Source organism: Pan paniscus, chromosome 2 (assembly GCF_029289425.2).
Source record: "Pan paniscus chromosome 2, NHGRI_mPanPan1-v2.0_pri, whole genome shotgun sequence".
NCBI lineage: Eukaryota > Metazoa > Chordata > Mammalia > Primates > Hominidae > Pan > Pan paniscus.
This window is the reverse complement of record NC_085926.1, coordinates 41,520,344-41,534,536: the sequence shown is the minus strand read 5'-3', so window position 1 is coordinate 41,534,536 and position 14,193 is coordinate 41,520,344. Positions and strand designations below refer to the sequence as shown.

Below are 14,193 nucleotides of genomic sequence, written 5' to 3'. Positions count from 1 at the left end.
AGCAGCATTGGCTCTGGCCTACTGCTCCTGCCTCGAGGCATAGGGCCACATTGAGAGCCAAGAGGATGGAAGCTTCCTGCTAAAGCCTAAATAACATGAAAGGGTAGGGCTAGGAAAGCCAAGTGACACAATTAACCTGCCAGAAGGGCATTCGCAGCGCATTGCCATTGGTGTTGAATGAGGGCTGGAAATCTAAAGACAAGCTCAGCATACTGATTGGCAAATGGTACCAGATGATCCAAATACTCCCTTCTGTGCCAGCTGGAATGTATCACTAATCATAACTTGTATTTGCTACTGCTAGAGGGCCTCTACTGTATCTGTCAGTCAAATTTAAAAATAATTTTAAGTTGCCTTCTCTCATGTCTTTGATCAGAAAGGTGGAGGAAGCCTTCAAATGATGATGCCCCATATAAAAGAAGGGGCTTAAATCTATACCTCCAGACTCCTGGGGTGAGAGCACCATACATTTTTGGCTACCGAGGGGAGAAAAACATGCTTCAGTGTTCTCCCTCTGCCTCCTCAGCCCCTGTCAGAGCCTGCTCAACCCCTAGAAGCCCCGACCACGTTGGCAGAGGGGCTGTTTACCTGCTGCACAACTAACAGAGCAAATGCCCAGGGGCAGTTACCCCAGCACCTTCATTCTACTCCAAACATTCCCCCTGTGGACCCCTAAATCCTGGTCTTTCTTCCTAGGAAATCCATATACATATTTATGAGGTAAATGACTGAATTAATTTTAAATTAGCCTGTGCCCTTTCAATTTAATTCAACTTGTTCCCTTCCCTGTTTCTCACCCTTTCGGGTCAGTATTTGGTACAAAAAGCCATGAGAATGTTTCCCACATCATAATGCCGGATTGAAAGCACTGGAGTAACAACACCCCTGCATCTGCTGTCCGATGATTTTTGTGGCTTCCCCTCCTTTCAGGGGTTTAAATCCAACCAGGGCTGTGGACAGAAACTGGGCTGTGGTAGCAATGACTTTGGGCCTACTGTAAACCAGTGTTCCCTGCGTTGGCCTACAGCCTTCCAGATTTAAGCCCCACAGCTGGAGACAGAGTCTCTGCCACTTTAGAAAGAGGAGTCTGGGGCCTGGCACAGTGGCTCACGCCTGTAATCCCAGCACTTTGGGAGGCCAAGGCAGGTGGATTACGAGATCAGGAGATTGAGACCATCCTGGCTAACACGGTGAAATCCCATCTCTACTAGAAAAAAATACAAAAAATTAGCCAGGCGTGGTGGCAGGCAACTGTAGTCCCAGCTACTCGGGAGGCTGAGGCAGGAGAATGGCATGAACCCAGGAGGCGGAGCTTGCATTGAGCTGAGATCATGCCACTGCACTGCAGCCTGGGTGGCAGAGCAAGACTCTGTCTCAAAAAAAAAAAAAAAAAAAGAGGACTCTGGTAGCAGTAGTGGAGGTGAAGCTGGAAGTAGAGACACCCATTAGGAGACTGTGGTCCCTGCTAAGGATGCCAATTGCCTGATGTTAGGTAAGTGGGAATGGAGAGCAGAGGATAGATGCAAGAGGGGCTCAAGGGAGATTCGAGGGTACTTTGTGGCTGACTAGATGAGGGAGACAATAGGGAGGCAGTAGTCCTGATGATTCTAAGGTTTGTGGCTGGTGGCTGGGCTGTGGGACCTCCAATTGAAAGAGGAAACAGAAAGGAAAGTGTGAAGGCAAAGGGAGATGAACTCAATTTAGATTCCATTGAGTTTTTGTTTGTTTGTTTGTTTGTTTTTTTGAGACGGAGTTTCGCTCTTGTTGCCCAGGCTGCAGTGCAATGGCTCAATCTTGGCTCACGGCAACCTCTGCCTTTTGAGGTCAAGCAATTCTCCTGCCTCAGCCTCCCAAGTAGCTGGGATTATAGGCATGTGCCACCGCTCCTGGCTAATTTGGTGTTATTAGTAGAGATGGGATTTCACCATGTTGGTCAGGCTGGGTTAAGCTGCCTGTGACACAGCCTTGTGAAAAATCATCAGTAATATGGAAATGTGTCCTCTTCCCCTCAAACATATTTATTTCACTTGAATACTCTGAAGACTTTTCTGAGCTTGGGTCTCAGAGCTCTAGGAATCTAGCCAGGTAGGAGAATGTTTGTGACAGAAAGTGACTGGATGCACCACTACATCCTGGAGCAGCACTTTGGCGCCATTGTACATGGAGTGCATGGTAGACTACCATTCTCTAGAGCAACAGTAAATTTGTTTTCTGAAATGTAGTTTAAGCGTGTGTTGAATAGGATGTGCTATGTATTTTTAAGAAATTGTAGATGCTGCGTGCCCAACATGTGTGTGTGCTTTGCTCTTTATTCTCTCTGTGGTTTCTCATCCCTACGATTAGTTGTGGTCTTTTAATTAGCTGTTAATTCATTGTTAAATTCTGGCCTGAACCAAAGGCAAAAGAGAGTGACCATGGTTCACTGTTACTTTTAGTTGTTAAAGGTATTTTCTACCTTGACTATTTAGGTCCTTACCAAACTTTTAATCCAGACATCTGAAGTCTTTCAGTGGCATTTACCTTGTCAAATATCACAGTAAAATAGAATGCCCTGTCTACGGTGAAACTGCTTTGGAAAGGCTGCTCATTTTTCACTAGTGTTTCCTTGCTGTGCCCTTGGTATTTCAGAGCTGTCCTCTTTAAGCACTGAAGCAATTAGTTTTGAGAAGGCTGATTCTTCAGGGTCCAGTGCTCTCCTGCCTTTCATTTGCTGAAACTGTACATTTTAATGAAGTTGTTTCATCTGTGTTGTCAAACACTAGGATTTTGCTGCTTTAATTCTAATGATCTCTACTGGCAAGTGCTGTGTTTTATTAGAGCCATCAAGTGTTTATTAAATGTCCATGCACTGTGGTGTTAGGCACATAAATGAGGTCAGCTGGGCTTATGGGTTATGGATGAAGGAGTTAAATATTTTCGTCGTAATCTTAAAGTGTAGTGGGATTGCCTTTTGTGGGCTCTCAATGATGCCATCTTCTGTGAGTCGTTTCCTCTTTTTCCCATCAGCCAGTGCGAACACAAGTGTCTGAATAATGTGGGTATGAATAGTGGCCCTAGTACGTATTTTTATTTTGGGCAATACTTTCATTCTTTCCTTTCCTGTAATTGTCTAATACCCATATCATGCTTCTTGGGTTATATATCTTTTTTTTTTTTTTTTTTTTTTTGAGATGGAATCTTGCTTTGTCGCCCAGGCTGGAGTGCAGTGGTGCAATCTCGGCCCATTGCAAGCTCTGACTCTTGGGTTCATGCCATTGTTCTGCCTCAGCCTCCTCAGTAGCTGGGACTACAGGCACCCGCCACCACGACGGGCCAATTTTTTTTTTTTTTTTTGTATTAGCAGAGACAGGGTTTCACCGTGTTAGCCAGGATGGTCTCAATCTCCTGACCTTGTGATCCGCCTGCCTCGGCCTCCGAAAGTGCTGGGATTACAGGCGTGTGGGTTATATATCTTACAGTGTAGTGAAAAACATTGAGGGCTCTTTTGAAGCTAGAAGATCCCAGTGGTGGGGGGAGGGGACAGGGAACATTGTGGGATGAAAGAGAGGATAAGCATCACCATTACAGCCCTAGATTAGTGTTTCTCAGATTTTCACCCCCGCCTACTATGGGCTTCTTTCAGTTCCTCCCAGGTAACACTGTGGGTCCACAGGTGGTGTTGGTTAACCTGGAGTGTGCTCACTGGCCTGGGTGACCCTGGCACTCTGCCCTCCTCTGATCACTAGGCAATGCTTCATGGTGATTAGGGGCAAGGTTTCTGCCATCCCATAGACCAAATCCCAGCTTCACCAATGAAGAGTTTGGCAAGTTACACTTGACTTCACTAACCTCAATTCTTACTGATAAAAATAGTAGAATGATAGCCCCTTCCATGTTTTTGTAAGGGTTGAATGAGATGATGTAGGTGAAGTGGAGTACAGGACATGGCACATAGTAAGTTCTCAATACATTATCAGTGCTGTCTTGCCCCAGCTCGGGCCCGTGTGGCAGCTCTGCTTATAACTGGGCCCCTGACCCTGTCTCAAAGGCCTTGTTGCAGGTCTTCACCTGCTTTCATCTCTCCTTGCATGTATCAGGGCACCAAAAGTGTAGACTCCTTGCTTTATCAATGAGCTCTGAGGATTTAAAAAATACATGTATCAAGATTTTACCTAATCTCCTGTATTGCCCTTTTACCCTGGGATTCAGTCTTAAATTTGGAGAAGTTGGAGGGACTCTCCCAGAGGAGCATCTAATGATGAAATAGTCTTTAGTCAGAATCATCCCTCCCCTCCAACTCTGACCTGTGGTCTTTGAACGAAACATGTGTGCCCTTGTCTCTTTCCACCAGTCTTCCAGTTATGTCCAAGAAGAAATCGAGCCCCACATGTTTACTCTCATGTTTTCTCTTTTCATATATTCCTCTCCTCTGACTTAAAGAGGCAAATGTAATGTTTTTCAATGCACAGTTTACCCCCATAAGCTAATAAGATTGTGAACCAGAAAAAAACCTTATTAAAGCTGCTAAGATAAATGAAATAGTACAGTTTGATACAAGTTAATAGAAGTATGCTTAATTCACATTTACACCTGCTCAACTGTCCTTTGCATGGATTTAGCATTCTTTTTGGGGAAATGATGCTCTAGGCCAGAGCAGTAGCTCTCTTATTTCACCTAGAGAACCATGTCATCATCTTGAGCAGAAGCAATTACTGTGCTCCAAGGTCTCCCTCCGCTGCACTATGCAAGAAGGCATATATACCTGTAAGAGGGAAGAGCAAGTAAAGATAATTCTGTAACATAATTTTTATAAAGCCCTCACTTTATTCTGAGCAAAGTTCATGATCTATGGATAGTTTATAAACCAACAAAGACAATAAAGAAAACTGTTTTTAATAACGTCTAGAATAGAAGTGGAACAGTTTCCTCCAGACTGATTATGGGATTATTCATCTCTTTTTTTATTCTGTGCATCAAATATTTTTCTCTAAGTACTCCTAGTAATAATGTTAGTGGGGAAGTTTGATAATCAGAGTGTACCTTAGTTTTATACCCCTCTGCAGATTGAGTAGTGGGGCAGGCAGGGGCCTTTATTCTTCAGTGACTCTGGGATCTCCAGGCCAGGGGGTCCTGGGACCTGATTGTCTGGGATCTGATTCTGTGTTCTTAGTGTCCAGGGTGAGTTAGCTTTTGTATTGAAGGAAGTACCTATATCAACAGGTGGCACTCACTCATGAGTACAGGAAAAGCTGGAGTATTGGCTTCAGAATGAGCAAAGTAGTTGCCAAGGGTATTATAGAAAATGTGCATTTAGTTACAAAAATGTGTATCTCAAAGAAACAATAGATTTATTTCTAGTAAGACTGACCTATATTTGCTGACAGATGGGTCTTTGAACAAGGAGCAGTATGTGTCATTTTACCAAATGGGACCAAAAATAAAAGATTTATTAGCTCCACTTTCTTCACAAGAAAAGGTTTTCTATGTATCGTTGGTTACTTTATCACAAGTAACATGTAGTGTCATCTTGGTGCTTATTAATCACCCTTTCCTTCCAACCAACTGTAAGAATAATTAGATGAAATTGGTGGCAGACCATCGCTTCCACATTAATCTTCTTAAGCTGGTGTCAGTGAAACATTCAAACATTAATGTTCACTGCAAAAGTGCTCTTAAGCGTGTGTTTCTGAAGTTCAAAATTTTTAGACATCAGTATTTGGAAAGCAAACACTTTGTCTTGTGTTAAACAACGGCATACATGGCGAAACCCGTATGAAATCAAGTGGCTCTCATCAGTGGGAGGTACAAATCTGCTGAGAAAGCAGTTTCAGAATCAGATGCGGTGTGGGTATTTTTGTAAGCCTTGGAAACCACGTGTCCAATCAAGAGGTTCCTGTATTCTCTGCTTCATGTTCTCACTCTGATACGCAGGCCATTAGAAGCCTCATCATCTAGAAGGTCATGGGGCAGAGGAAAAGATAGGATGATGAAGCTGTCACTGGCGCTTAATGCTTCTGCCCATGTAAGTTTAATTGGCCAAAGCAAGTGTCATTTTCATCACTAGTGTCATTTTCCAAGCAGGCGGGGAAATGCCATTCTACTGTATACCTAGGAGAGAGAAGTGGGAAATTCGTTAGTCATTCATAATGACTAACTCAAAAAAAAAATGTAGGGTAGTCATTCAAATGGAAAGGTGGTTCCTTGAAAAGTCTGATAGCATAGATCAAGCTTTGGTGAGTCTGATCAACAAGAGAGAGGACACGGTGTAAAAGGCAATATAAATAGGGGCCAGGGAAATTTTGTGAAGGTGTAATAGAATTCTTTGTAGGATTTTATTACAATATGTGTGAAAATTTGGATGTTGTAGATGGTTTTCTAGGAAAATAGACATAACCAAATTGGGTCAAGATGTTGTAGATGCCTGAGTAGAAGTATTTTGTTTTTCAGTTTTTTTTAAGGTCCACTGGTATGATACTGTGAAGTATGTATTTGATCTTCACCCCTGTTTCCTAGCATGCAACTCCTAAAATCCTCAGAAACTCTGTCTTCAGGTGCTGTCTTTTTGTATGCTAATGAGTTGATGGCTGGCATCCCCTAGGGTAGCTTCAGGATGGTGGCTTGTCACCTGAAAGACCAAGGCAACATTAGAGGGCTGAAAACTTTCAGTCCCAATCTCCACCCTCTGGGGAGGGGAGAGGGGCTGAGGTTAAGTTGATCACTCATGGCCAGTGATATAATCAGTCTTGCCTACATAACAAAGCTTCCATAAAAACCCCAAAGGACCTATAACAGAACCCCGAAGTTCAGAGAACTTCCAGATAGCTGAATATGTACAGGTTGCTGGAGGGTGGTGTGCCCGGGGAAGACACAGAAGCTCCACAGTTCTTCCCCCATACCTTGCACTGTGCATCTCTCCATCCATGTCTTTTGTAATGTCCTTTATAGTAAAATGGTAAACGTGTTTTCCTGAGTTCTGTAAGCCACTCTAGTAAATTAATTGAAGCCAAAGAGGCAGTCATGGGAAACCCAACTTGACTCTGGTGGGTCAGAAGTTCCAGAGGTCCAGACTTGTGATGAGTGTTTGAAGTGGGAAGGAGGGTGTAGCCTTGTGGGACTGAGCCCTCGCCCTATGGGGTCTGATACTGTTTCCCGGTAGATTTTGTGGAGTTGAAGTAGAGAACGCTCAGCTTGTGTCAGCTGCAGAATCGATTGCTTGCTTCGTGTGTGGGGAAAATCCCACACATTTGGTCACAGAAGTCTCCTGTGTTGATTATTACTGAGTGAGAGAAGAGAAAAACCACTTAAGAGTTTATGTGTGTTTTTCCACACAACTGGTAGAAATATATGGAGGCTAGCTAGTTGCTTGTATGAGTGAGTTCTGCCAGATCTCCTAGAAACACATATTAGATGCACAATAAATATATTTGGAATAAAATGGGTGGACAAGGTTAGCATGAGATTGATAGTAAAATCAGAAGAGGGTGTCACTTATAAGTCAGTATCACTTATGAACATAGATGCAACAATCCTAAAGAAACTTAGCTGACAGAGTCTAGAAGTATATTAGGAGAATAAACATATGTCTACTTCTTTAAATCTTTGCTCAGATGTCATTTTCTGAAGGAGCTATGCTTTGCTTGCTCTAGCATTGCAGCTTCCCCTGCAGCACTCCCAAGCCGCCTTATCCTGTTCCCTATTTTGTCTCATAGTGTATATCACCTTCTAACATGTCTTATAATTATTTGTTATTTATTGTCTTCTCCTCCTGGTACAAGGTAAACACCATAAGGGCAGGGCTTTTTTTCTGTTTTGTTCACTGATGTAAGCCAACTACCTGGAATAGTTGGCACTTAGTATTTGTTGCAAAAATGAATAATCCTGAGTGTAAAATAGGATCCTTGATTGAATTCTGGAACAGAAAAGGCCATCGGTGGAAAACTGGTGCCACTTGAATAGTCTGTAGCTGAGTTGTTAGTATCAGTGTAAATGTCTTAGTTTTGATAGATACAACACGGTTAGGGTAAGATGTTAACATGAGGGAAAACTGGGTGATGGGTATATGGAAACTCTCTGTACTATCTTTGAAACTCTTCTATAAAGCTAAAGTTATTTCAAAAGAAAAGCTTATTAAAATCAATTAAGAGATACCAAGAGGCTTCAGCATTTAAAAAGTAAAATAAAATTTATGTTAAATGCCAGGCGTGGTGGCTCACGCCTGTAATCCCAGCACTTTGGGAGGCTGAGGCAGATGGATCACGAGGTCAAGAGATCGAGACCATCCTGGCCAACACAGTCAAACCCTGTCTCTACTAAAAATACAAAAAACAAAACAAAACAAAAAATTAGCCGGGTATGACGGTGCATGCCTGTAGTCCCACCTACTCAGGAGGCTGAGGCAGGAGAATCACTTGAACCCAGGAGGTGGAGGTTCAGTGAGCCGAGATCGCACCACTGCACTCCAGCCTGGCGACAGAGCGAGACTCTATCTCAAAAAAAAAAAAAAAAAAAAAAAATCTGTTAAGTGACACCTTCTCAATGAGTCTTACCCTGAGAACCCTATTTCAAATCATATGCAGTCCCACTGCTGCCCTCTGAACCTTGCTTCTCTGCTCTGCTTTTTTCTTTTTTGCCAGAGTACTTGCTATCTTCTAATACATTATATGGTTCACTTTTTTATTACGCTTTTTGTTGTCTATTTATGTGAGGATAGGGGACTTTGTTCACTGGCATACCTCAAGTGCCTACTACAGTGCCTGGCACAAAATAGCTATATGTTAAAAAAACAACCCAACAGCAAACCATATGTTTCTCTGTGGGTGAGGGGTGGAGAAAATGAATATAAAAAGGTCTAGATCAAGCCTACTAATTAATATGCTTGTTGCTTTTCGGGGTTGGACTAGTTATTAGCAGAATAGTCATGGTGAATGGGTGCAGGACGTAGAGCAGGGCAAGCTAGACTCCTAGGAGTCCTCACTGTCAGTGGGTACTTACAGGAACCTGAGAGTGAGGAGTACTACCTTACATTTTGCACCTCGTGTGTCTCTCTTGCCTCATCCTAGTTTCAGACTGCAAAGACTGCCTCTTTATTTTTGAATTTTATGAAATTTAATAATTTCAATTATAATCTGTGTTAATTGCTTAATTTTAAAAAATATTCACAGCAATGAAAAAGGGAACAAAAGAAAAGCAAGTTGTTTGTAAGACCCTTTAAAAATTACAAAGAAATGATTCTGCCTTTAAAATGAGAAATTGCAACTAAAGAATAACTCATTTTCCATTCTCTTTAGGACCTAAGTTACTGCCTACTATATGATGCTAAGTGTTGAGGAAAGCAAAATTCACAATCCACTCTTTTAGGTCCAAATGTAGTTTATTGCACTAAAGCAGTAATAAATCAGATCAAATGTACTAAAGTGGGAAAAATATCAGTACCAGCATAATATTGAAACTGCATAAATATTTGCTTGAAGTAGTTTTCTTTTGTGATATCAAACTCATCTTCAAGCATGATCTTCTGAGTTCTACATACTTGAATTCCTTTGTTACCCACCTAAAGCATGGAGGACCATGTGTTATCTCTCAGCTCATGGGCAGGGAAGTCTGTGCTGCAGCACTGGTGTCTGGGTGATTTACCCTCCCTCCCAGCTCACTTAACTCACTGATGGGATTTGTCTTAACATAGAAGGATGTGCTTCATTAAAGTGCAAAAAGGTAATCATTTAACCTTGTGCAAAGAATGAAGCAGTGGACATCATTTGCTTATTTGTCTTTATGATGATGTAATTGTATTTCTGTATGGTTATGATGGAAATTATGATCTATTGCAGGAACATCAGGAGAGCATTCTGGGTAATACCATGCAAAGTGTGATTGCATTACTCAGCAATCTAGTTGCCTGCAAAAATTCGAATATGGAACTACTTTATGAACAAGGTAAATGCCTCATAGAATTACTCTCTGATCAAGTTTTGCCTATTCATTTCTTCATCTTATATAGCATGGAGTCTAGAAGTACCACTTAAAGTTGATGAGTCAAAATAGATAAGAATTTTTAAGTAATATTACTAGCAAAATTTGGAATTGTGGGATGGTTTCTCTAAGTTAATTCATTCTCTTAATGGCATAAAGTCAATAGTCACTGCTTAAAGATGACAAACCAAGAAATAGAGGTGTAATCATAGTATTTAGACTGATTGCTATCTGTTTTCATCTGTTTTCCGTTGCTATAATGGATTACCTGAGACTGAGTAATTTAAAACAAAAAGAAATCTATTTTGTACAGTTCTAGATGCTGAGAAGTCCAAGATTGAGGGGCTGCATGTGGTGAGGTCCATCATGCTGTTGGAGACTCTTTGCAGAGTCCAAAGGCAGTGTAGGGCATCACATGGTGAGGGGGCTGAGCTTGCTAGCTTAGGTTTCTTTTCCTCCTCTTATGAAGTGACTAATATCCCATCCTAATGACCTCATCTAATCTTAACTACTTCTCAGAGTTCTCACCTCTCAAATACCATAGTTGGATTTCCCATCCTCTTAATGCCATTATAATGGGAATTAAGGGGCAGCATGAGTTTTGGAGGGGAAAACATTTGAACCATAAGACTGCCAATCAAAATAAAAACAGATATGACCAAAAGCGCCTTGGAAAATGAGACTGGATGAGTTGACAGTGGTTTACTTTATATCTTATGCATTTCTGTACTGTTAAAATTCTAAAAATCATGTACAGTCATGCATTACGTAACTACAGCAATCTGTTCTGAGATACACACCATTAGGCAGTTTTATCATTGTGTGAATACCATAGCTTGTACTTACACAAATCTAGATGGCGTAGCCTACTATACACCTAGGCTGTATGGTATTTATTGCCTATTGCCCGTAGACTACAAACCTGTGCTGAATACTGTAGTCACTTTTAACACAGAGGTGTAAGTATTTGTATATTTAAACATAGAAATATTGTGAATTTAAACACAGAAGAGGTGTGGCAAACATATGATATAAAAGATAAAACATGATACACCTGTATAGGGCACTTAATATGGATGGAGCTTGAAGGACTGAAAGTTGCCCTGAGGGAGTCAGTGACTGGGTGGGGAGTGAATGTGAAGGCCTAGGATGTTCCTGTACACTACTGTAGACTTTATAAACCCTGTACACTTAGGTTACACTCGATTTATAAAAAACAAATGCTTTTCTGGCTGGGTGCAGTGGCTTATGCTTGTAATCCCAGCACTTTGGGAGGCCGAGGCTTGCGGATCACTTGAGGTCAGGAGTTCGAGACCAGCCTGGCCAACGTGGTAAAACCCCATCTCTACTAAAAATAGAAAAATTAGCCAGGTGTGGTGGCGGGTGACTGTAGTCCCAGCTACTCGGGAGGCTGAGGCAGGAGAATCGCTTGAAGTGGGGAGGTGGAGGTTGCAGTGAGCCGATATTGCACCACTGCACTCCAGCCTAGGGTACAAGAGTGAGACACTGTCTCAAAAAAAAAAAAAAAAAAAAGAAGAAGAAGAAGAAACGTCCCTGTCTGACAGCTGTGAAGAGAGCAGTGGTTCTCCCAGCATGGTGTTTGGGCTCTCAGAACGGACGGACTACCTCCTCAAGTGGGTCCCTGACCCCCTTGTAGCCTAACTGGGAGACACCTCCCAGAAGGGGCCGACAGACACCTCATACAAGCAGGTACCCCTCTGGGATGAAGCTTCCAGATGAAGGATCTGGCAAAAATGTTTGCTGTTCTGCATTATTTGCTGTTCTGCAGCCTCCGCTGGTGATACCCAGGCAAACAGGGTCTGGAGTGGACCTCCAGCAAACTCCAACAGACCTGCAGCTGAGGGACCTGACTGTAAGAAGGAAAATTAACAAACAGAAAGGAATAGCATCAACATCAACAAGAAGGACATCTACACCAAAACCCTATCTATAGGTCACCAATATCAAAGAACAAAGGTAGATAAAACCACAAAGATGGGGAGAAACCAGAGCAGAAAAGCTGAAAATTCTAAAAACCATAGCACCTTTTCTCCTCCAAAGGATCGCAACTCCTCTCCAGCAACGGAACAAAGCTGGACAGAGAATGACTTTGATAAGTTGACAGAAGTAGACTTCAAAAGGTCGGTAATAACAAACTTCTCCAAGCTACAGGAGCATGTTCTAACCCATCTCCAGGAAGCTAAAAACCTTGAAAAAAGTTTAGACGAATGGCTAACTAGAATAAACAGTGTAGAGAAGACCTTAAATGACCCGAAGGAGGTGAAAACCATGGCACGAGAACTTCGTGACGCATGCACAAGCTTCAGTAGCCAATTCAATCAAGTGGAAGAAAGGGTATCCGTGACTGAAGGTCAAATTAATGAAATAAAGCGAGAAGACAAGTTTAGAGAAAAAAGAGTAAAAAGAAACGAACAAAGCCTCCAAGAAATATGGGACTATCTGAAAAGACCAAATCTACTTTTGATTGGTGTACCTGAACGTGATGGGGAGAATGGAACCAAGGTGGAAAACACTCTTCAGGATATTTTCCAGGAGAACTTCCCCAACCTAGTAAGGCAGGCCAGCATTCAAATTCAGGAAATACAGAGAACATCACAAAGATACTCCTTGAGAAGAGCAACCCCAAGACACATAATTGTCAGATTCACGAAGGTTGAAATGAAGGAAAAAATGTTAAGGGCAGCCAGGGAGAAAGGTCGGGTTACCCACAAAGGGAAGCCCAAAGACTAACAGCAGATCTTTTGGCAGAAACCCTACAAGCCAGAAGAGAGTGGGGGCCAATATTCAACATTCTTAAAGAAAAGAATTTTCAATCCAGAATTTCCTATCTGGCCAAACTAAGCTTCCTAAGTGAAGGAGAAATAAAATCCTTTACAGACAAGCAAATGCTGAGAGACTGTCACCACCAGGCTTGCCTTACAAGAGCTCCTAAAGGAAGCACTAAACATGGGAAGGAACAACCTATAGCAGCCACTGCAAAAACATGCCAAATTGCAAACACCATCGATGCTATGAAGAAATTGCATCAATTAACGAGCAAAATAACCAGCTAACATCCTAATGACAGAATCAAATTCACACATAACAGTATTAACCTTAAATGTAAATGGGCTAAATGCCCCAATTGAAAGACACAGACTGGCAAATTGGATAAAGAATCAAGACCCATCAGTGTGCTTTGTTCAGGAGACTCATCTCACATGCAGAGACACACATAGGCTCAAAATAAAGGGATGGAGGAAGATCTACCAAGCAATTGGAAAGCAAAAAAAAGCAGGGGTTGCAATCCTAGTCTCTGATAAAACAGACTTTAAACCAACAAAGATGAAAAGAGACAAAGAAGGCCATTACATAATGGTAAAGGGTGATACAACAAGAAGACCTAACTATCCTAAATATATGTGCACCTAATACAGTATCACCCAGATTCATAAAGCAAGTCCTTAGAGACCTACAAACAGACTTAGACTCCCACACAATAATAATGGGAGACTTTAACACTCTACCGTCAATACTAGACAGATCAACAAAGCAGAAGGTTAACAAGGATATCCAGGACTTGAACTCAGCTCTGCACCAAGTGGACCTAATAGACATCTACAGAACTCTCCACCCCAAATAAACAGAAAATACATTCTCCTCAGCCCCACCTCACACTTATTCTAAAATTGACCACATAATTGGAAGTAAAGCTCTCCTCAGCAAATGTAAAAGAACAGAAATCACAGTAAACCGTCTCTCAGACCACAGTGCAATCAAATTAGAACTCAGGATTAGGAAACTCACTCAAAACTGCACGACTACATGGAAACAGAACAAGCTGCTCCTGAGTGACTACTGGGTAAATAAGGAAATGAAGGCAGAAATAAAGATGTTCTTTGAAACCAATGAGAACAAAGACACAACGTACCAGAATCTCTGGGACACATTAAAAGCAGTGTTTAGAGGGAAATTTATGGCACTAAATGCCCACAAGAGAAAGCAGGAAAGATCTAAAATCTGCACCCTAACATCACAATTAAAAGAACTAGAGAAGCAAGAGCAAACACATTCAAAAGCTAGCAGAAGGCAAGAAATAACTAAGATCAGAGCAGAACTGAAGGAGACAGAGACGCAAAAAACCCTTCAAAAAATCAGTGAATCCAGGAGCTGGTTTTTTCAAAAGATCAACGACTTAATAGCCCACTAGCAAGAGTAATATAGAAGAAAAGAGAGAAGAATCAA

General features: G+C 41.8%; 1 protein-coding gene across 9 annotated transcripts in view; it reads left to right on the top strand.

Moving 5' to 3' along the window:
- ULK4 (unc-51 like kinase 4) overlaps positions 1-14,193 on the top strand; it is a 721,105-nt gene that overhangs the window by 387,749 nt on the left and 319,163 nt on the right. For all 9 annotated transcript variants that reach the window (XM_055109707.2, XM_055109709.2, XM_034956180.3 and 6 more), the window contains one exon: positions 9,807-9,912. In XM_055109707.2, coding sequence (XP_054965682.1) covers positions 9,807-9,912 — 106 coding nt within the window. The remainder of the gene's footprint in view (positions 1-9,806; positions 9,913-14,193) is intronic.